The sequence below is a fragment of the Rutilus rutilus genome (assembly GCF_951802725.1).
Source record: "Rutilus rutilus genome assembly, chromosome: 24".
Taxonomy (NCBI): Eukaryota; Metazoa; Chordata; class Actinopteri; order Cypriniformes; family Leuciscidae; genus Rutilus; species Rutilus rutilus.
The window spans coordinates 2,027,366-2,050,998 of NC_140228.1; the positions used below are offsets into that span (position 1 = coordinate 2,027,366).

Consider the following 23,633-nt stretch of genomic DNA (forward strand, 5'->3'; position numbering starts at 1 on the left):
GTAATGTATGTGCCAAGCTTTATGAAGCTCTTAAAATAGCTCAAGTGACAAATGTTAAAGATGCCACACTTTCCTTATCCAGTGTTAATCAACCCCCTCCTTCCTGACTCCTCCTTTATTTAACACATCTGTTGGAGCCACTGCATCATCTTGAGAAACAACAGGCACTTGTCACATCTCTCCTACTCTTTGAGTAGTTCTGTAATGGACAGTTCCCTTGCCTGAAACGTGTTTGCTAGCTTTATTTCTATTTGCAACCATTATGAAAGGTAAGTCAACATCATGTTATCTACAGATTTTATTTGATTGTATTTTTTTTTACATGTATGTTAAGGGCCTGTTCTGACCTGTTTTAATAATTTCTGCTAGAAGTTATTGTTGAAGTTTTGGGAGAATGCCTGCATTACATTTTATTTAGCTATTAATGTTCATAACTACATTAACCAGCACACCTAATCTTAACAAATGACAATTTATGTAGTGGTCTGCTAATGCCTGAAAAAAATGGTTTTAGCAAGTATTTTTACTCTTTAATTTGACTTTGTAAAGCACACACAGTTTACACCACTAGTGACAATGACAATTTAGTTTTAAAATAACACAATGTGGCAGATGTTTAATTTGCACATTTTCTTTATTCTATTTCGAGAACTAAAAGAGAAGTTTATTCTAAACTAATGGATTCAAAGCGACACACAAGATTTTGAGAGATGGGAGAGCTTCATTCCTCATCATGTCCTTTCTGTTCAAAGGAGAAAAAAAGACAAAGGTGTAAGATTCATTTATCTTATTAGAAAATATAATACATTTTGCCCATAAATATAATTGTTTAAAATTATTTTTCATATTTCATTGCAAAATTTGATGATGGAGTTGCCATTAGCTCTGCTTATTAAAGGAGAACTTGGTAACTTTTTTAACTTAATAAAACTGTCTAGAAATCATTTGGATGGTTAAACAACCTGTTCTGGTGATATTGGTGACTTTCCCCGCTCCCCCCAGCGTTCCCAGGCGGAAAACCAACCTTGCAACTTGGGCACTACCGTCCCGGCAAGATAGAAATTGGAAGTCTCGTGAGAAGCGAGAACGAGAACGAGCGCGAAACACAAATTGCTTTACGGCAATTCGACATAAACACACACGCATGTATGATGTATTACCAGATTACCCACCTCGGTAGACATAGCTCCACACGATACAGTTGGCTTGCTCTGATCAAAACAAACGCACATGAGCAGCGGTAGAGATGGGGAGGAGGCCGCCGCAAGTGAGTTTTTTACGACTGTGTTGTGAAATATACGCCCCCCCCACAGCTGTAGGGGGAGCTCGTGGGGAAAACATGCGACAACAAAAGGGAAAATCAGCGAAGAAGTGACTAGAGTTCGCTAGAGTTACCGAGTTCTCCTTTAAGGGTTTTCGAAGCAACATCATGTTATTTTCCACTTTAAAGTTATGAAATATTATGTTGGTAGGTTTCCAGAATCAAATAGTTACTTTAAATTTTAGCTTGCTTTGGAGTTAATGTTAATGACAGTATGCACCACACCTGCCAAGTCATTTAACATTTGTTTGAAAACAACCAATACTTACCTTGGATCCTGTATCACGGCTCTTGGCTCTCAGCTTGTTGACCTGAGATTCAGCAATATCAGCCCTCTCCTCTGCCTCATCCAGCTCATGCTGTATCTTACGGAACTTGCCCAGATTTGCATTAGCCTGTTCCTCCTGTAAAAACATGGAGATATTTTCTCAAGCAATCCCATGCCAAGAAAATAAGTCACAATATTTGGTCACGCTTCTGATTAGGGTCTAATTCTCACTATTACTAACTATTAACTATGACTTTTGCCTTAATACACCTCCTAATTACTGCTTGTTATTAGTTAGCCATTAGTTAGAAGAATAGTAGTTAATGTTATCGCCTTCGAATAAAACTAACTGAATTCGCTCACACGGGGTATAACTACTTTCCAATTTATTTATTTTGCATAATTTTTATACTTTGTTGGGATTTTTTCCCACATTGTTACACTTGTGTTCCCAGTCAAATATGACCGGCCTACAAAAAAAGCGTATAAATCTCTTATACTATATTATCACCAAATATTGGATTCAATCTTTTTGTCAACTTGTTTTCTTTCAATTAGGTGTGTGGGTGTGTGTGTGTGTGTGTGTGTGTGTGTGTGTGGTAGCTTGAGTGTTGGTCCGAGGCCTTTATCTTTGCAAGTTATCAATCAGTTTAAAAAATAAATACAAAACCTGTACTAATTGAAAGAAAACAAGTTGACAAAAAGATTGAACCCAATATTTGGTGATAATATTTCATAACGGGTGATTTACAAGCAATTTTTAAAAGGCCGGCCATTTTTGACCGGGAACACCAAAGGTGTTTCAACACAGTTTAAGGGTAAAGCATGATTAGATGCATACGTTTTTACTGAAATTATCTTAAACATACCGCCTCCTCAGCAGTTCTTTTGTAGGATTTGACCTTCAGCTGGAGTTTGTCCACCAGATCCTGAAGACGTGCCAGATTCTTACGGTCCTCCTCAGTCTACATATAAAGTCAGGGTTGGGGAGTAACGGAAGACATGTAACGGCGTTACGTAATCAGGTAACTGTAATTCGTTACAGTTATGTAAAAAAAAAACAAAGTAATCAGATTACAGTTACATTTTTTACATTTTGTAAAAAACGGGAATGCTATCAGGATTACAATGGTTTCACTTAAAACTAAATAAATTAGTATTTTGACATTATAATGCTATATTGACAGCGTGGATCCCGGTTATATCCGTGGAGATATCCGTCAGGCTGGCCACATAATAAAAAAATAATGTTCTAATTAATAGCTTATGGGTCGCAGGTCGATGAGAAATAAATTATTAATGTGTTGATTTTTATAAAGACACGGAACTCTCATTTCACAGTAAAAACAATGAACGTGCGTTTTCCGTAAAGGGAAAAATATGCCTTGAGCATCTCCTAGTGGTCATTATATAAAACACAGGAAAAAAGGAATAATTGCTTAATAACTTAATAGCTTTCTAAAAATATACAAAACTTAACAAAAATTATTCTGATAAGAATGTCTTACAACATAATGATGGAAATCTTAACGTGTAATCTTTTTAATCAGGCACTAATTTGCATACTCTCATTAGTGGCGGGGTCCACTTGTTTAAGCAGCAATGGAGGCAAAACAGATCCAAAAGAAATTTCCAAAAGGAGAATTAAAAACAAAAAAAGAAGGAAAGAAAAGTACCGTGTGGGAGCATTTTACTGAAATAGTTAACCAGGACGAATCAAGTGATATGTGATATGTACAGTAATGGCTTGTGCAGCGCTGTATGTATTTGACAAACTCATAAAGCATATATCCAGCCTTTGCTTGGGATGAATGTATTTAATTTCTTGTGTGTGTGTGTGTGTGTGTGTGTGTGTGTGTGTGTATGTGTGTTTGTTCGGGAAAGTTGCAATGACGGAAACAATGACAATTTATGTTTAAAGCGAGTAAAACCTGTGTTTAGGCTATTAAGGAAATGCAATTTTGCCAAAGAAGAACTTTTACTTTAAATAGCTAAATGTCAATTTAAAAACAGCCTACTTCAGTGTAATACTGTATGTTACCATATCAACACGCTTAACACTGAGAATTAGAATAATTGTAACATTCGGTTGATGTTAGAACTGATCCGCGCATCTCTAATTGACAGCTGGTTCTGTTGCCAGTCATGACTCATGTGAGCCACCTGCTGGTGCATGGCAATCATTGTCATAAATATTGCTTTTTTCTGTACGTTATTTACATATGTGACCTTGAAGGAATCCAAAAGTAATCAGATTACATTACATTATTTGCTTTCACTTTGTGGTGCTTGGATTACGTTACTAAAAACCTTTTTTTAATGAAGTTTTTTTTTTTTTTAACTGTAATGGAATACATTTTTAAAGTAACCCTCCCAACTCTGTATATAGTCAGAGCATAAATTGACTTGACCACAATTTATGTTGTTTTATAAAATCTTTGCATGAATAAAAAGACATTTTTTGTAACAAAAAAAGTGACCTGGTAGGTGAGCTCCTTGACGCGTCTCTCATATTTACGGACTCCTTTCACAGACTCGCTCGCCTTTCTCTGTTCAAGCTCCACCTCATTTTCCAGCTCTCTGACCTAAGAGATGTGTAAAAGGGTTAGCTAATCAAACAAAAGTATTTTAATAACAGAAAAAAACAATAGACTTCAAAAACTTGAGCAACTTACTCTGGATTCCAGTTTCTGGACCTGCTTCTTGCCTCCCTTCATGGCGATCTGCTCAGCCTCATCCAGACGGTGCTGCAGGTCCTTGATGGTCTGCTCCATGTTCTTCTTCATGCGCTCCAGATGAGCACTGGTGTCCTGCTCCTTCTTCAGCTCCTCTGCCATCATGGCAGCATCAGTGATGGCCTTCTTGGCTTTTTCCTCAGCATTCCTGCACTCCTGCACTGCCTCCTCTACCTCAGTCTGAAGCTGAGTATTATCTCCCTCCAGCTTCTTCTTCTGATTCAGCAGGCTGGTGTTCTGAACATGGACAATATTGACATTCATGTAGTCTCTAGTTGTTATTGATACTAAGAATGGGTTTAAAGGTTTCATTTGTCTAATGCAGATGTGTCATACCTGAGAATGCAGGAGCTGAACTCTCTCACTGACATCCAGCAGTTCCTGCTCAGCCAGTTTCCTTCCTCTCTCAGTTTGTTCCACCATGGATCTCAGCTCATCCAGTTCAGCCTGCAGCAGATTGTTGCGTCTCTCCACAATGGCGATGTTCTCTTTGAGATCATCATTACCACGAAGAGCGTCATCTAGTTGCAGTTGGGCATCCTGTAAATTTTTACAAATGAAAAGACTGAAGAACTATGTTCACCTAATCATTATAAAATCTTGATTTGAAGATTCGTCATACTTTAAGATGTCCATGAAGACCCTTGAGTTGCTTCTGGGCTTCTGATGCCTGTCTGTTAGCCTGGCTGAGCTGAATCTCCATCTCATTGAGGTCTCCCTCCATCTTCTTCTTCAGCCTGAGAGCTTCATTCCTGCTGCGAGACTCTGATTCCAGTGAGCTTTGCAGGGTATCCACCACTCTCTGCTGGTTCCTCTTGGCCTGCTCCATCTCTTCATCTTTCTCTGTCAGCTTGCGTTCAATATCAGCTTTGACCTGATTGAACTCCAGCTGAGCTCTAAGTATCTTGCCTTCCTCATGTTCAAGGGAACCCTATGAAGAGTAAAATGGGTGTTTGTTATAATGGAGATTTAAAGTTTTTGTTTAGCCCTGTGTTGTGGGGTGGGAAGTGACCTCCCTTAAAATAATCTGGAATGATCAGTTGCTTTGAACAACAGCTTGATTTAAATCAAAGAGTTGTCAAATGAATAAGAACTTTGGGGAAAATGGTTGTTCTTTTACCTCAGCCTCTTCAAGAGCAGTTTGTATCTCTTGTTTCTCCTGCTCCAGTTGTTTTCGTAGTTTCTCCAGCTCATGAATATTCTTCCCACTCTCACCAAGTTGCTCAGTGAGGTCAGAAATTTCCTCTGTGCAATAGAAATAACATGTGAGCTCACAAATACAAGCAATTAAAGTAATGATTTGGAGTTGTAAAAACCACTCTTACCTTGGAGATTCTTGTTCTCCCTCTTCATGCTCTCCAGGTGGTCCAATGACTCCTCATATGAGTTTTTCAATTTAAAGAGTTCAGTGCTCAGAGATCTAGCTTCTTTCTGGGCACTTTCCAGTTCAGTTTGGGTCTCCTCATACTTCTGCTTCCACTCAGCCAGGACCTGGTTAAATTTTACAAGGCCAAAAGGTCAATGAGAGAGAGCAGTGCAGTTTGCTGGTATTTTGTTTTGTAAATATACGGCTAATTTTTCCAGCTAATGACAAAATGTACTTTCTCTCCTTACTTTATCAAAGTTTCTTTGCTTCTTGTCCAGAGCAGCAGCAGCAGCATTGGATCTCTCAACATCCACCATGAGATCTTCAATCTCATTCTGCAGCCGGTGCTTGGTCTTCTCCAAAGAGGAGCATTTAGCATTAACAGCTTCCACAGCTTCTTCTGCATCTTGCAAACGCTGAGCCAGTTTCTTCCTGTAATAATTAAAATACAAAGGATAGTAAACATCAGAAGTAGCATTCATTAAACTGTATTTAAACGTGTTTAAAAGGCCACAAAGTATAGCAGAAAATTCAGAAAAGTGTAAGACCAAACTCTTTTAACATTTAAATATTGTTTGTTTCTTACTTTGCTTCCTCCAGCTCCTCAGTCCTCTGGATGGCATCAGTTTCATATTTGGTTCTCCACTGAGCCACTTCAGAGTTTGCCTTGGACATACTACGCTGCAGCTCAGCCTTGGCTTCTTGCTCCTCCTCATATTGCTCCCTCAGCATATCAGCATCATGACGAGCAGACTGAACTGCATGGGCCAGGGCATTCTTAGCCTAAAGACAAACAAATATTTGCGACCAGTTGTTTATTGTTACAATAGTGAATTTTTATGTCTTTAGCAACAATTTTAGACTTAGAAGGAGATTTTGAAAACCTTGATTTCTTCTTCAAGCTGTCTCTTGAGGTCTTCAATTTGCTGAGTGTAGGACTGCTTGCCTCTGGTTAACTGAGACACCAGGGAGTCTTTCTCCTCAAGCTGTCTGGCAAGTTCACCTAAAATGCAATATTTAAAAACAAAAATTTACTTTTTTCCAAGCATCACTATGGTACAGGTGGTAACATAAGACAATATTTTGTGTTCTTACCATTTTCAGTTTGCAGCTTGGCTTTTTGCATGGTGAAATCATTGATAGTGCGCTGACCTTCCTCAGCCTTGGTTCTGTACTCACTCATCTGGTCTTCCAGAGTTCTGCACATTTTCTCCAGGTTTGTCTTGAGGATAAATTATATCGTAGTTGATTGCTTTCTTTGACAACACATCATTTATAGACTCTAAGCATAATTTCTCTCACTCACCTTTGCCTTTGCAAGCTGCTCCATGTTGGAGACCACATCGTCCAGTTCCAGTTTGAGTTCACTCTTCTCTTTCTCCAGCTTCTGCTTCACTCTCTGGAGGTTGTCAATCTGCTCCCCCAGATCAGCCACACTGTCTGCATGTTTCTTCCTCAGTGAAGCAGCAGTGGCCTCATGTTGCAGAGTGGACTCTTCAAGGTCTCTGCGCAGTTTCTGGAACTCAGCTTCACGTTTCTTGTTCATCTCAATCTGGGAAGCAGTGGCTCCACCAGCCTCCTCCAACCTCTCACTGATCTCCTCCAGTTCTCTGGACAGATCAGCTCTCTGTTTCTCAACTTTAGCACGAGCTGCTCTCTCAGCCTCCAGCTCTTCCTCAAGCTCTTCAATTCGGGCCTGGTAATGTGAAGGAACATCAAAGTTAAAGCTAGAATTCCTAATTGTCTACATTTTTAAGAATCATAAATTTTACCTGCAGCTCCTTCAGTTTCTTCTGGAGTTGGGACTCCAAAGCTTGTCCATCTTCAATCTTGCTATTGAGCTGGCTTATTTCAAAGTCCTTTCTGCCAAGTAAACAGGATGACACATGAATGATTACATGAAATTTCAAATTACAATATCAGGTAACACTTTACACTAAGATCCCATTAGTTAACGTTAGATAATGTATTAAACAACATTAACTAACAATAAACAATTTTTTTTAAACTTTGTTAACATTAATTCGTAAAAATAAAACTTTTCACTGTTAGCTTGTGAGCTCAGGCCCATTTAATAATATTAACAGTATTAACAATATTACATTTTTATTATGTTAGTAAATGTTTAAATTTACATTAAGTAAGATTAATAAATGCAAGTATTTTTCAATATTATTTCATGTTAAATAATATAGTTAACCAAAGTCAAATGGAAATGTATTAACCAAATATTTTTTTTAATATTAAAATGGGATTTTATATTTTATAGTATATAATATATATTACTTCTTTATCCGCTCCTCCATCTGCTGCTTATCATTTTCCAAATCCATCACATTCTCTTGAGTCAACTTCAAGTCCCCCTCAAGTTTTCTTTTAGCTCTCTCAAGATCCATGCGAATTTTCTTTTCTTGTTCCAGAGAACCTTCAAGCTAAATTTCATCCAAAAAAATTATTACGCAATTACTTTATAAAGCTTCTCATTTTAATTCTAGTGTTGTGTTTTCTGGCTCTTACATCATCCACTTGTTGCTCCAGTTTGGTTTTGGCTTTGGTGAGTGTGTTGACTTTGTCTTCCTCACTCTGGAGGTCATCCAGCGTTTGCTGATGGGCCTCCTGAAGAGCTTTCTTTTCCTTGGTCAGCTTAGCGATGATCTCATCCAAAGCTGCCATCTCTTCTGTCAGGTTTTTAACCTGTAGAAAGGTGTCATTGTATCAAGGGACTCATAACACACAATTCTAACATCACTAACAGGTTCAGTGTTGAAAACAAACCTTGTTCTCAGTGGCATGTTTCTCTTTCTCCACTTTGGCCAGAGTGAGCTCAAGATCATCAATGTCTTTCTTGAGTTCAGAGCATTCATCCTCCAGCTTTCGTTTCTTTGCAGTCAGCTCAGAATTCATTTCATCTTCATCCTCCAGTCTCTCAGTCAGCTCTTTGAGTTTGGCCTCAAGCTGGATCTTGCTCTTGATCAGACCCTCACATCTCTCCTCAGCATCTGTTAGATTATCTTGCTCCTATCAACATGAGAAAAAAAATGAACACTTGTTTTATTTTCTGACCTGTGAAAATGTGAAAAGTGCAATGTTGTATTCCCATGTGAACTTACAGTCTGCACTGTAAGCTGCAGGTCGTTCTTCTCTTGGAGAAGAGAAACCATCTTTTCCTCAAGCTCCTTTCTGCGGGCTTCAGATTTGGCATAAGCCTCCTTCAACTTCAGGAATTCCTCCTTCATGTTGGCCATTTCTTTCTCAGTCTCTGCACTTTTCAGCAGAGGCTTGATCTTGAAGTAGAGCTTCATCCAGGGCCAATTCTTGACACCCATGAAAGCACGTACATTCCACTGGATCACCAACAGAGCATCTCTGTAGATATTAAAAAAGAATATTCAGTCTTGCATTATAAATGTAACTTGGAGAATATGTCAAAGATTGAAAAGCTAAAATCTAACCTTCTTTCCACAATTTTCTGGAACTCAACTCTTGATAGAAAACCACGAGCCCTGGACTGAATTCCAGTTATAATAAGTGCAAGACGGTCATCTCGCATCTCTTCAAGAGTGCCCAGAAGACCAGCCTTAAAAAATACCTAAATAGTAAAGAATTTTGCGTCAAAAAGGATGACAATGGAAAAGTGGTATTGGCAGAAGTTAATGTTAATATAATAATACCTTTGTATGTCCTAACTTGTACTGGTTGTGATCGATGTCCAGAGAGCCCAGAAGTTTTTCTGCACCCTTCTTGTTATCAATAAACTGTCCCTCAGGGATAGCAGCAGGATTTAGGATGCGGTATCTACCAAAAAAACAGCACACATTAACAATTATATTATATATATGTATAATGAGTAAGAGAGGTGTATCTAAATGTATTGTGAGAATTCTGTCCTACTGGTATGCCAACCAGTCTATGTTTATAAAATGGGGCCACTGTGTTTCTGCCCCTTTTGGGGTCAGGAACGGGGTCAGACAAGGTGGAATCCTCTCCCCTATTCTTTTTAACATGTATGTTGATGAGCTCTCTGTCTGTCTGATTTCGTGTAACACTGGGTGTATGATAGGCAACACTTTAGTGAATCATATTATGTATGCAGATGACCTTGTGGTCTTCAGTCCTAGCAGTGCTGGTCTTCAACAGCTTCTTAATGTTTGCTCTGACTATGGAACTGTTCATGACATGAAATTTAATACAGACAAGAGTGCGGTGATGATTTGCAGAACAGAGGATAAATGTCTAATGTTTCCTCTTAAATTGGCAGGTAATACCTTGAGAGTTTTGAGCAAATACAAGTATCTTGGGCATCTCATTAAGTTGAAGGATGACCTTGACGTTTACAGGCAATGCCGTTCTTTATATGCTCAGGCGAATAGTTTGGCTCGCAACTTTGGTGGGTGCACAGATAGAGTGAAAGTTGCTTTGTTTAGAGCATACTGCACTCCTCTTCACAATGCACACTTGTGGTCTAGTTTCAGCAAAGCTAGCTTGCATAAACTCCAGGTAGCTTACAATGATGCACTGAGAATTCTGCTGAGAAGACCACGCTGGTGTAGTGCCAGTGAGATGTTTGTGGCTGCAGGTGTTAATACACTGCAAGCCACATTGAGAAATGTTATGTACAAATGTATATGTCGGCTGAATAACTCAGAGAATTACATAATTATGGCATTGACCAGCATCAAGTTTAGCACTACACGGTATAAGTCCAAGTTATGGAAGCATTGGTATAGTTGTCTCCTCTGAAGTTTTTATTGTATTGTGTGTACCGTCTTGATTTTTATTTGGACCTGTGAGTCTGTAATAAAGTTTATTATTATTATTATTATTTATTTTGTTTCTTGCAAATGATTAAATTTGCAACTTGCAATAACTTGGAGTCGTACATAATTATTTTGTAAGACATAAAAGTAATTTGGTTTCATACTAACCGTTGTTTGAAATCTCCATACAGGATCCTGTTGGGGAATCCCTTTCTGCAGATCCTGATGCCCTCCAGCACACCGTTACAGCGCAGCTGGTGCATGACCAGAGGATTCTCCATCGCCCCAGGAGTCTTGCTCTCATTGGGGATGATGCAGCGCACAAAGTGAGGGTGAGTTGACCTTAAGTTGGTCATCAGCTTGTTCAAGTTCTCCTGTTGACAAACCATAGAGGATTTAGATTTATATGTGATAAAACCTTGCGAGACAAAACAGTGTTACAATATTTCGTACCCTATGAAGGGCTGACACCGTCTGGAAGGAAGAACCCTTCTTTTTGCTACCTTTGGCAGCCTTTCCTCCAGAATCCGCAGCTGTGAAATAAATGATTTTTGTTATTATTAAACAGTAAAAGTAGTGCTTATTATATTTTCATGTCACATTTCAGTGCGTACTAACCTGATTCAGCACCAGCGTAATTAGCAAACAGAATAGACAACAGCTTAAGAGTTGACTTCTGGAACAACCCTACAACCGTCTCATTGAGAGGGTCCTTGTTCTTTACCAGCCAGTTTGAAATGTTGTAGTCCACAGTGCCAGCATAGTGAACAAGGGCAAAATGGGCCTCTGGTCTACCCTTCACAATCCTAGGCTTCTGGAAGTTTGGATTTTTCCCCAAATGGTTGTCATAAAGCTTAGCTTTAAATGTTGCATCACTGGCTTTGGGGAACATGCACTCCTCTTCAAGGATGGACATGATACCCATGGGCTACAATGAATTGTAGATCGTGGAAGTCAATATATTAGTTTGCCACAAGAGTTAATACTGAAAATAATTATTTTTCCCGTCACAGTATAATCAGCAACATTATATTCACCCACCTTCTCAATAAGCTCAATACAAGCCTGCAAGTCCATGCCAAAGTCAATAAACTCCCACTCAATGCCCTCCTTCTTGTATTCCTCTTGCTCCAGCACAAACATGTGGTGGTTGAAGAACTGCTGCAACTTCTCATTAGTGAAGTTGATGCACAGCTGCTCAAAGGTGTTGAACTGCAGGTGGAATATATTGTGGAATCACAATGGTCAAACAGGTTGCACTGCTTCTTGGATTTGTTCTTAAAGAACAATAATAAGTTGATTTCAACTTACATCAAAAATCTCAAATCCAGCAATGTCCAGCACACCAATGAAGTACTGGCGAGGCTGTTTGGTGGCCAGGGATTGGTTGATTCTCACAACCATCCAGAGGAACATCTTCTCGTACACTGACTTTGCCAGAGCACCAATAGAGTAGTACACCTAATAAAGAAAAGATTGAATTTTGCAGAATTTGACACATTGCAAACTAGAGAGCGATTTTTCAGAGATATTAAAGTTTTTGTTGGTATGTCTTGGAAAGCAAACTATGATGCTGAAAACTGTAATGACCATTAGATTATTATTTTCATTCTTTACCTGCTGGACATTCTGTCCCTTGGTGACCCACTCATTTCCTACTTTGACTCTTGGGTGACACAAACCCTTGATCAAGTCAGCTGAATTTAGGCCCATCAGATATGAGACTTTGTCAGCATCTACATGTTAAAAAAGAAAACAGAGCTAAGAATATACAACATGTCTTAGACCCCCTCCTTGAACTGCCACCTTACCGTGGTGGAGGGGTTTGAGTACCCGAATGAACCTAGGAGCTATGTTGTCTGGGGCTATATGCCCCTGGTAGGGTCTCCCAAGGCAAACAGGTCCTAGGCGACGGGTCAGACTAAGAGCGGTTCAAAAACCCTTATGATGACAAAAAAAATGAGGACCGTGACGTCGCCCGGTATGGCGCAGCCGGGGCCCCACCCTGGAGCCAGGCCCGGGGTTGGGGCTCGTATGCGAGCGCCTGGTGGTCGGGCCTCCCCCCATGGGGTCCGGCCGGGCTCAGCCCGAAGGAGCGACGTGGGGCCACCCTCCCGTGGACCCACCACCTACAGGAGGGACCGTAAGGGGCCGGTGCTAAGTGAATCAGGTGGCAGTCGAAGGCGGGGGCCTAGACAACCCGATCCCTGGACGTGGAATCTAGCTCTAGGGACATGGAATGTCACCTCTCTGGCGGGGAAGGAGCCTGAGGTTGTGCGTGAGGTTCAGAGATTCCGACTAGAGATAGTTGGGATCACCTCTACGCACGGCTTGGGCTCTGGAACTACACTCCTCGAGAGAGGATGGACTCTTCACCACTCTGGAGTTGCCCATGGTGAGAGGCGGCGGGCTGGTGTGGGTTTGCTTATAGCCCCCCAGCTCAGCCGCCATGTGTTGGAGTTCACCCCGGTGAACGAGAGGGTCGCTTCCCTGCGCCTTCGGGTCGGGGATAGGTCTCTCACTGTCGTTTGTGCTTACGGGCCGAACGGCAGTGCAGAGTACCCGGCCTTCTTGGAGTCTCTGGGAAGGGTGCTGGAAAGTGCTCCGACTGGGGACTCCGTCGTTCTACTGGGGGACTTCAACGCCCACGTGGGCAGCGACAGTGACACCTGGAGGGGCGTGATTGGGAGGAACGGCCCCCCTGATCTGAACCCGAGTGGTGTTCTGTTATTGGACTTCTGTGCTAGTAACAGCTTGTCCATAACGAACACCATGTTCAAGCATAAGGGTGTCCATCAGTGCACATGGCACCAGGACACCCTAGGCCGGAGGTCGATGATCGACTTTGTGGTCGTTTCATCCGACCTCCGGCCGTATGTCTTGGACACTCGGGTGAAGAGAGGGGCGGAGCTGTCAACTGATCACCACCTGGTGGTGAGTTGGATCCGATGGCGGGGGAGGAAGCTGGACAGACTCGGCAGACCCAAACGTACTGTGAGGGTCTGTTGGGAACGTTTGGCCGAATCTCCTGTCAGAGAGATCTTCAACTCCCACCTCCGGCAGAGCTTCGACCAGATCCCGAGGGAGTCTGGAGATATTGAGTCCGAGTGGACCATGTTCTCCACCTCCATTGTCAACGCGGCCACTCGGAGCTGTGGCCGTAAGGTCTCCGGTGCCTGTCGAGGCGGCAATCCCCGAACCCGGTGGTGGACACCGGAAGTAAGGGATGCCGTCAAGCTGAAGAAGGAGTCCTATCGGGCCTGGCTGGCTTGTGGGACTCCTGAGGCAGCTGATGGGTACCGACGGGCCAAGCGGACTGCAGCCCGGGTGGTTGTGGAGGCAAAAACTCGGGCCTGGGAGGAGTTCGGTGAGGCCATGGAGAAGGACTATCGGTCGGCCTCGAAGAGATTCTGGCAAACCGTCCGGCGCCTCAGGAGGGGGAAGCAGTGCCCTACCAACGCTGTTTACAGTGGAGGTGGGCAGCTGTTGACCTCGACTGGGGATATCACCGGACGGTGGAAGGAATACTTCGAGGATCTCCTCAATCCCGCCGTCACGTCTTCCATTGAGGAAGCAGAGGCTGAGGGCTCGGAGGCGGACTCGTCCATCACTCAAGCTGAAGTCACCGAGGTAGTCAAGAAACTCCTCGGTGGCAAGGCACCGGGGGTGGATGAGATCCGCCCTGAGTACCTCAAGTCTCTGGATGTTGTGGGGCTGTCTTGGCTGACACGCCTCTGCAGCATCGCGTGGCGGTCGGGGACAGTACCTTTGGACTGGCAGACCGGGGTGGTGGTCCCTCTTTTCAAGAAGGGGGATCGGAGGGTGTGCTCCAACTATAGGGGGATCACACTTCTCAGCCTCCCTGGGAAAGTCTATGCCAGGGTACTGGAGAGGAGAATCCGGCCGATAGTAGAACCTCGGATTCAGGAGGAACAGTGTGGTTTTCGTCCCGGTCGTGGAACACTGGACCAGCTCTATACCCTCTACAGGGTGCTGGAGGGCTCATGGGAGTTTGCCCAACCAATCCACATGTGCTTTGTGGATTTGGAGAAGGCATTCGACTGTGTCCCTCGCGGCGGCCTGTGGAGGGTGCTCCGGGAGTATGGGGTCCGGGGCCCTTTGCTAAGGGCTATCCGGTCCCTGTACGACCGGAGCAGGAGCTTGGTTCGTATTGCCAGCAGTAAGTCAGACTTGTTCCCGGTGCGTGTTGGACTCCGGCAGGGCTGCCCTTTGTCGCCGGTTCTGTTCATAATTTTTATGGACAGAATTTCTAGGCGCAGCCAGGGGCCGGAGGGGGTCAGGTTTGGGGACCACACGATTTCATCTCTGCTCTTTGCGGATGATGTTGTCGTGTTGGCCTCATCAAGCCAGGACCTCCAGCATGCACTGGGACGGTTTGCAGCCGAGTGTGAAGCGGCTGGGATGAAAATCAGCACCTCCAAATCCGAGGCCATGGTTCTCAGTCGGAAAAGGGTGGTTTGCCCGCTTCAGGTTGGTGGAGAGTTTAAGTATCTTGGGGTCTTGTTCACGAGTGAGGGAAGGATGGAACGGGAGATTGACAGGCGGATCGGTGCAGCTTCTGCAGTAATGCGGTCCCTGTACCGGTCTGTCGTGGTGAAGAAGGAGCTGAGCCGCAAGGCGAAGCTCTCGATTTACCAGTCAATCTACGTTCCTACTCTCACCTATGGTCATGAGCTGTGGGTCATGACCGAAAGGACAAGATCCCGGATACAAGCGGCCGAAATGAGCTTTCTCCGCAGGGTGGCTGGGCGATCCCTTAGAGATAGGGTGAGAAGCTCGGTCACTCGGGAGGAGCTCAGAGTAGAGCCGCTGCTCCTCCACATCGAGAGGGGTCAGTTGAGGTGGCTCGGGCATCTTTTCCGGATGCCTCCTGGACGCCTTCCCGGGAAGGTGTTCCGGGCATGTCCCACCGGAGACCCCGGGGAAGACCTAGGACACGCTGGAGAGACTATGTCTCCCGGCTGGCCTGGGAACGCCTCGGTGTCCCCCCGGAAGAGCTGGAGGAAGTGTCTAGGGAGAGGGAAGTCTGGGCATCCCTGCTTAGACTGCTGCCCCCGCGACCCGGCCCCGGATAAGCGGCAGAAGATGGATGGCTGGATGGATGTCTTAGACTTTTTTCCCCTTATGAAACTGTGATTCATACTGACCCTCAGTCCCATCAGCCTCGGCCTGTTCCTCTCTTTGCTTCTGTTTGAACTTCATGTTGCCGTAGTGCATGACGGCGCCAATCAGCTTGTAGATGCTGTTCTTCTCCTCATGGGTGAAGCCCAACACATCGAACGCTTCCTACAGCAAATGTACAGAGCATGTTAAATTTCATGGCAATTGTTTCATATTCTTCTTTTTGGCAAGTACATTAAATGTCTTTCTTTATACTTTTTAAAGAATAGACTGGCCAAGAGAATAAATTATTCTCTTTCAAGTCGTTCTAAACCTGTATGACTTCTTCTGTGGAACACAAAAGTAGATCATGTTCACGCTGTTCTTTTCCTCACACAATCACATGACTTCAGAAAAACAAGCTTAATGGACCTTAATGGATACTTTTTTATACTTATTGACAGCCCCTGATCATTATATGCTTTTATTGTACGGAAAGCAGCCAAGACATTATCAATTCATATTCCACAGCAGAAACGCAGTCATAGGAGTTGTCAAATGTGCTAATGATCACTAAATTGCAAATGCTGGGTGGACTATTACTTATAATATTTTATAATGTGGTATCTTGTATTGTAAGCGGCCTATGTTTTAACAAACACCCACATCAGTGGCCATCAGCTCGTCACCGTCATCAATAGAAGCCACTTGTGTTTCTCCTTGGGAGATAAAGGCGTAGTCATAGGGGTTGTTGGTGATGAGCAGCATCTCTAAGTAGAAATGGCAACATAGATCAGAAAAGATTCTTCTAAATAGAGATGGCAATGTTAATTGATATGATAGGTAAGTTTACCAAGCAGTTCTGGTCTTCTTTGGGACAGAATCTGATAGAAGATGTGGTAGTCTCTCTCAGCCTTGAGCTGAAAAGTGACACGAGACTTCTCCAGCAGATCTAAATGATTTGATGAATAGATGAATATCAAAACAGTTACACATTTCATCAATATGTGATTTGTTGGAATGATGTTGGGCAGTACTTACAAGTCTCAATGTCAGCAGAAGATAACTTTCCACTGACGCCAAAATGGATACGGATAAATTTACCCTGTAAATAAAGCAATAAATTATATAATACATAACATGCTCATATAACATATCATGAAAACCGATATAGAATAATAACACCAATGTAAAAACCCTGCTTACAAATCTGGAGGAGTTGTCATTTCTGATGGTCTTGGCGTTACCGAAAGCCTCCAGAGCAGGATTACACTGGATGATTTGATCCTCCAGAGTACCCTGAGAATCATATTTGAATAACTAAGTGTGTAAAAAATTTGATGTATCTACTTTTCAGTTAACAGCCGTGCATATTTTCTGACATTATGTCGTCTTGTAATGATAATAATAATCCATAGAGAACCTAAGTCACAGTAGTAAAAAAGAATGAAGAAAACAAATATGTTTTTGTTTGTTTACATGTAAATGCATTGCAATATGGTACAAGTAAGGGAGTATCAAATTATGGCAATTTTTTACTCCAATATTTAATATATGAAGACATCATTAATTAATTATTTTTTGTATGCTATGCTATATGGAAGGTATATTCATCCATAATGAGCCATTTTTGTGGAAATTAAGCACCTTTTTCTCCATCGATGGATCCCTCTTGCCAGGCGCTGCGGCAATGCTCGCAAAGTACTGGATTACTCTTTTAGTGTTCACAGTCTTTCCAGCACCGGATTCTCCACTTAGAATAAAAATGGATAATTAAAAGACTGATAAAATGCAGCATGGAAAAAAAAAATAGTGGTGAAAGTAGGAATATTATGCTGTCATCATATGTATTACGTACGTGATCAGGACAGACTGGTTTTCTCTGTCTGTGAGAGAACAGAATATAAGAAACTTAGCATTTGAAATTGCATTAGAAATTAGATGTCTAAAAAATTACTACAAGTCAGATCATCACCTGACAGCATGTACTGGTAGGCATTGTCTGAGATGGAGAAGATGTGTGGAGGGGCCTCAGTTCGTTTCTTTCCTCTATAGGCAACAACGACTTCCTGGTTGTACACTGGCAGCCACTTGTAGGGGTTCACAGTGACACAGAAGAGCCCAGAGTAGGTCTGTAAGAGATTCATAGAAGGTTTAGATCTACTCATCCAAGATAAAGAGAACGTGTGAGTGTTTTAAGACTCGACTCACGTAGATCATCCAGGCTGCGTAACGCTCTTTGAGGTTAAACAGCACAGCGGGCTCATGCAGGAAGGTGAACATTGCCATGTCCTCAATTTTATCAAACTTCGGCGGGTTCTGGGGGTGAACATCAGCCTCCTTCACAGTCACTGTCTGTGGATAACACACAAAAATGTTTTGACAGTCACACTGTACTTCTGTCTACAATCTACAACAATGCAGAGATTAGATCTTACCTTCCCGAATTCAGTGTCAACAGTGACTTTGTCACCATCTCTACTGGTGATGGAGGCTTTGACGTACTCAACCTCAGGGTCGGGCACAAAGCACTCTTTCTTCATGTCGAAGGGGCGAGTTTGGGCCTCCAGACGCTCCTTGTCTGACTTTCGTAAGAACGGGGCAGCTGGCCCGAACTCTGCCATCACAGCATCCCCCATCTTTCAATCAGTCTGAGAAAATTTTCTTCAATTAAAACTTGTTTTTAATTAAAAACTATATTGTAAAAATAATAATAAATTAAATATAATTATTTATAAAAAATAATAATATTTCTAATTATTTCAGGGTGTCCGCGGGGGTCTTAAAAGTATTAAAAGTTGATAAAACAGTTTAGAGAAAATTTAGGCCCTTAAAAAGTATTAAAAAGTCTTAAATGCCATTTTACAAGGTATTAAATTGTGTATCATCTTTTCATTATGTATATTTGTCCAAAGAGGTTGTATGCTAAAGTTTGTCTGAATTTAATCATTGCGTCGGCGAATAGTGGGATTCTGTGTAGTTTATTTATGGAATCCCGCTAGATGTGACCGCGCTCACTGCCTGACTGCACTGCTGCGTGATAGCGCATATGTCTCTCTACGCCCGGTTGTTAAAGGGATGGTTCGGAGTAAAATCAACCTAGGGTCCTTTTCACCATGACCTCGAGCCAAACACCCCCCCAGAAGCTTTTTTTCCCTTGGTTGAACATTATTAAAGTTAGAGCTTATTTAGAGAAATCAGCCGGATGGCTTAGTGCAGGCGCTAATGGATCCAAGGATGCATCTCGTAAATTACCCCACTAATACGTTCTTTTCCCAAGCCACTGAAGTGACGTCGACGTCCGGGTTAGCGGTAGCATGAGCCGTCAGGCAAGTGTTATTTAAATAAACTCCTGATGTACTTACAAACTTTCCAATGCCTCGTTTTATGAGTACAGAACCTATTTGTACTACTGTAGAAGTTTGGTACCATTCTGGGCATTATTAATTGGGGTAATTTACAAGGGGGTAATCCATCAGTCAGAAACTGAAACTTCCCCGGGGGCCGCCATTGATTAGCAGACCATCACCTGCTGTTAGCATTCCATTGACTCCCATTCATTTTGGCGTTACTTTGACAGCTAATAACTTTACATCTAAGGCGTTTAAAGACCATTATTTATTTCTAAAGAAACACAAAAATGTATAAAAGGCTCCATTACCTTGTATCTTACGTTATGGCCCCGTAGAAGCAGTTTTTGTAAAAATAGGCTAACGATTGCGTCATAACAACGCGACTCTCTGTCGCACAGTAGAGAAATTACCGTATAGACAAGAGTTGAAGCTCGCTGGCAATCGGGGGGACGTGGAGGCAAAATGACAATGGTTTGCAGGGATGGAAATTAACTTTTTTGTTTAACTGTTGGATTTCTAAATCTACCAGCCACTCAACGTTTTTACCAGCCACCTTCTTGTTTTTAACCGACAATGTGTAACTGCATGTGAAAATTAATACTACAAGATCTACAATACTTAAGTCGTTTATTTCATAGGGTTTCAAGTCTCAAGGAAATAATGACATTTTCTCTTTCTCTCTTATATACACACAAACCATGAACTGATACACATTTCATTAAATGAATAGGGCAGATTAAACAAAAAACAAACATTCCTCCACCCATCCTCCCCACTCCCAGTCCAATTTACTCCTGCTCATCAGAATCAGATTCTGAAGTTTCAGAGGTGCTTTCCTGAGCATTGTTCTTCCCCTCCATGAACTCTGGCCTTCTAGGATTTTTAGGTTTTTAGTCCCAACAATGAAACTATTAGTTCTCTTATTGGCATCTTCTGGAGCGTGTTGACGACATACCGAACAGAACATTGTCAGACTTGTTTCGTCGTAAAACTAACCAATTGCGGGATTCCCCATTGTCTGCTTTTCTCCATTGTTCTTTAAAAAAACGTTTTTTGACCTTCGCCTCTTTGTCCACTGTCTCCTGAGATGTTTTCTCTGCAGACCTCTTAACACCTACGATGTAACGCCACATTTTTTTTAAGGTGTGCCTCCTCTAAAAGTGTCCGGGTGAAACAGCATGCTACTTTTATTTACCTGCCACGGTGGCTGGTAGGTGAAGCGAGTTTACCAGCCACAACACAAAATCACCAGCATTTGGCTGGTGGCTGGTGCTAATTTTCCATCCCTGGACCCTAGGTTGATTTTACTCCGAACCATCCCTTTAAACAACATTGTTGTTAAACCACTTATCATACAGAACGTACGTATACACTCAAGTCAGCATATGGTTATTGTGCTTATATTGTTTCACGTTCATGTTAAGAAAAAAATAATACCCACATGCTCGAGGAGTGAGAAAACGTGCTGCGCTGACAGACGTTGCAGAGACACAAAGATAACAGCACTTTACGTTTTCTGTTCTTAAACCTGTCTCCCTTAACAAAACTTAAAGGAAGCATATGTCTCAAAATCATTTTGTTATCTGATAAGTTATCATCTCGGCTCACAGCATTTACGGCCAGCAAAGCAAAGTAGTAAAATTCAATTATTGAATTTTTCAAATAATAATTACAGATTGAATATTCGTGCACACCCCTAGTACTGACACTCTGTGTTTGAAGGACTTGCTCTGGTGCATCAAATGAAGCACTCCGTAATCACAGGTAAACTGTCTGACCAGTCAGGTGTCTGTCATGAGAAGTCTACCACAAAAGAGCTATGCTTTGCAGACAGTTATAAGAATTGATTTTACAAATACATCTTTTGAATATACTGTTTGAACTCGAGGTTTATTTTCCCACTTCCATAAGTTTTTTTCAATTGTTTTGTTTATTGGTCTAATCTGGTTTCTGGTTTCTCTTTCTAACAAACCTTGCATTGGGTTAGTCACTCAGTGAATTCTCTTGTGCTTCATTCCCACCTTTCTGAATTATGTTGCATTGATAAGGAGTTATCTCAAACTAAGACTGTTTAGTTGTGCTATCTTACAATCAATATATAGTAAATGTAAGGTGTCACCGATGTAACGGTTAAAACTTGAAGTGGCGATGAGGTCTTAAAATGTATGGAAGGGGTCTTAAAAAAGGTCTTAAAGGTCATAAATTTAACTTCATGATTCCTGTATATACCCTGTATTTATTGGTCTTTAAACTGATATTGCATATGCATACACACACACACATACACGTGTTAACCTTTATAAAAGCATGCCTTACCAGATGAAATCCAAACCCAAGAAAGTCCAAGTCCTTTCAATAAAAAAGAAATATCATTAATGAGAAGTCATCTTATTCTATTGTTCAGTCCACATGAACAATTTAATCTAAATTATGTGTGCTCTTACCTTTAGATTGCACAATGATGTGGGCTTGCAACGTTGTGCTGTAATTTATCTCTTTATATAAAGGCACAATGACTGTGACGTTGACCATCTGTATTTGGTTCGGGTCACTTGTGTGTGTGTAGCTCTTTTTGGAGTCACAGTAGTTTGGCATGTGGTGTATGGCGGTAGTGCGAAAGTATCAGAAAGGATTTGAATCACAATGATGCTATTTTTGTCCCATATGTATATCTTCTTTTTTAAAGATATCAGATATTCATATAATTTTATACTGAAATTTACACCTTCACTTTCATATTTTGTGGTTAGTTTCATAGGGCAATTTTTTTTTTTATGTGCGTAAAGCATTATAGAGGTAGAGACTCTTGTATATAATGTATCTTAACCATAGTTAAACATTTACACAAACTTTTTTTTAATAAAATTGTACAAAGCTTATCAATAATGTGCTAGGATGCTTTTCTAGAACTGTGTGTCATTTTCTGTCCTCAAAGATAGACAGGCATGCACTGGGAATTTCACAGGTTTATCTTTGTGCTCAAGGATAAAGACAAGGTAACAATGCCTCACGAGCAAGACGGCTGTCACGGAACAGTAAAATTGTCAGTAGGCAGCTGTAATGGCAACAATGAATATCTGCACTTGCGACCTTTTGTTCTCGCCTAATGCAGAGACAGCTGCAACTCTTGCTTGTTCTTGTTTGCCGCTATGACCTTTTTTGATTTCCCACAGCTATATCCATCATATGTGTTTAACGGGTTTATCAAGTTCATTTACATTCATTCATCCATGTTCACCCCGTTCTTTCTTCAAAAAGATTTTTCAGCTTTACAAAGATTCCCAAAACAAATGCGTGAAAAGTATTCTGTAGGATACAAAATGCATTTTGTATGTTTACTAGGGGTGTAACGATACATTGTTATATGAGATATCACAATATAAAAATGTGACTATGTGTATCATTGATGTAAACGATATGATTTGCAATATAGTTAGTTTTATCCAGTGCTCAGCTTACTATATTTATAAGATTTAATTCACCCAAAAATGTAAATTCTGCCATCCTGGGATTTTTAATGACCACAGAGAGTCAGGACCTCTGTTTAACGTCTCATCCGAAGGACGGTGCTCTTTGACAGTATAGTGTCCCCATCACTACACTGGAGTGTTAGGACTCACACACATCACAGGGTGAGCGCCCCCTGCTGGCCTCACTAACACCTCTTCCAACAGCAACCTGGTTTTCTCAGGAGATCTCCCATCCAGGTACTAACCAGGCTCAACCCTGCTTAGCTTCAGTGAGCAACCAGTCTTGGGCTACAGGGTGATATGGCTGCTGGCAAACAAATGGAAGAAGTTCAAGATGATGGTCAATCTCCCTCGGTCTGGGGTACCATGCAAGATCTCACCTCGTGGGGCATCAATGATCATGAGGAAGGTGAGGGATCAGCCCAGAACTACACAGCAGGACCTGGTCAATGACCTGAAGAGAGCTGGGACCACAGTCTCAAAGAAAACCATTAGTAACACACTACGCCGTCATGGATTAAAATCCTGTAGCGCACGCAAGGTCCCCCTGCTCAATCCAGCACATGTCCAGGCCCGTCTGAAGTTTGCCAATGACCATCTGGATGATCCAGAGGAGGAATGGGAGAAGGTCGTGTGGTCTGATGAGACAAAAATAGAGCTTTTTGGTCTAAACTCCACTCGCCGTGTTTGGAGGAAGAAGAAGGATGAGTACAACCCCAAGAACACCATCCCAACCGTGAAGCATGGAGGTGGAAACATCATTCTTTGGGGATGCTTTTCTGCAAAGGGGACAGGACGACTGCACCGTATTGAGGGGAGGCGAGATCTTAGACAACAACCTCAGTAAGAGCATTGAAGATGGGTCGTGGCTGAGTCTTCCAGCACGAACACGACCCAAAACACACAGCCAGGGCAACTAAGGAGTGGCTCCGTAAGAAACATCTCAAGGTCCTGGAGTGGCCTAGCCAGTCTCCAGACCTGAACCCAATAGAAAATCTTTGGAGGGAGCTGAAAGTCCGTATTGCCCAGCGACAGCCCCGAAACCTGAAGGATCTGGAGAAGGTCTGTATGAGGGAGTGGGCCAGAATCCCTGCAGTGTGTGCAAACCTGGTCAAGAACTACAGGAAACATATGATCTCTGTAATTGCAAACAAAAGTTTCTGTACCAAATATTAAGTTATGCTTTTCTGATGTATCAAATACTTATGTCATGCAATAAAATGCAAATTAATTACTTAAAAA

The 23,633-nt window shown here is 42.0% G+C and overlaps 1 protein-coding gene across 1 annotated transcript; it reads right to left on the minus strand.

Annotated features, from left to right (window-relative positions):
- Positions 1-525: 525 nt before the first annotated feature.
- Positions 526-21,397, minus strand: LOC311283752 (myosin-7-like). The gene is made up of 39 exons (XM_084398425.1): positions 21,366-21,397; positions 21,238-21,270; positions 18,007-18,219; positions 17,780-17,923; positions 17,544-17,700; positions 17,427-17,454; positions 17,216-17,321; positions 16,775-16,867; positions 16,610-16,673; positions 16,422-16,520; positions 16,235-16,338; positions 15,616-15,754; positions 12,065-12,183; positions 11,759-11,908; positions 11,489-11,659; positions 11,066-11,375; positions 10,901-10,980; positions 10,616-10,821; positions 9,362-9,485; positions 9,143-9,279; positions 8,801-9,056; positions 8,466-8,708; positions 8,208-8,384; positions 7,977-8,122; positions 7,463-7,553; positions 6,997-7,386; positions 6,786-6,912; positions 6,575-6,693; positions 6,277-6,473; positions 5,939-6,122; positions 5,650-5,815; positions 5,445-5,569; positions 4,947-5,255; positions 4,661-4,864; positions 4,265-4,561; positions 4,070-4,174; positions 2,459-2,554; positions 1,591-1,725; positions 526-742 (listed from the first exon to the last, which is right to left on the minus strand). The coding sequence occupies exons 3-39, from the start codon at positions 18,205-18,207 to the stop codon at positions 722-724; spliced, it is 5,820 nt and encodes a 1,939-aa protein (XP_084254551.1). The 5' UTR covers positions 18,208-18,219; positions 21,238-21,270; positions 21,366-21,397; the 3' UTR covers positions 526-721.
- Positions 21,398-23,633: the final 2,236 nt, after the last annotated feature.

What these genes read in the sequence shown, in the direction of transcription:
- LOC311283752 (XM_084398425.1), bottom strand. Translation starts at nt 18,207, where the DNA reads ATGGGGGATGCTGTGATGGCAGAGTTCGGGCCAGCTGCCCCGTTCTTA. An exon ending in AGGGACAGAATGTCCAGCAG is followed by an intron (nt 11,909 to 12,064) that starts GTAAAGAATGAA and finishes TTTCTTTATTAG; the next exon opens with GTGTACTACTCTATTGGTGC. An exon ending in TATGGAGATTTCAAACAACG is followed by an intron (nt 9,486 to 10,615) that starts GTTAGTATGAAA and finishes TTTTTTTGGTAG; the next exon opens with ATACCGCATCCTAAATCCTG.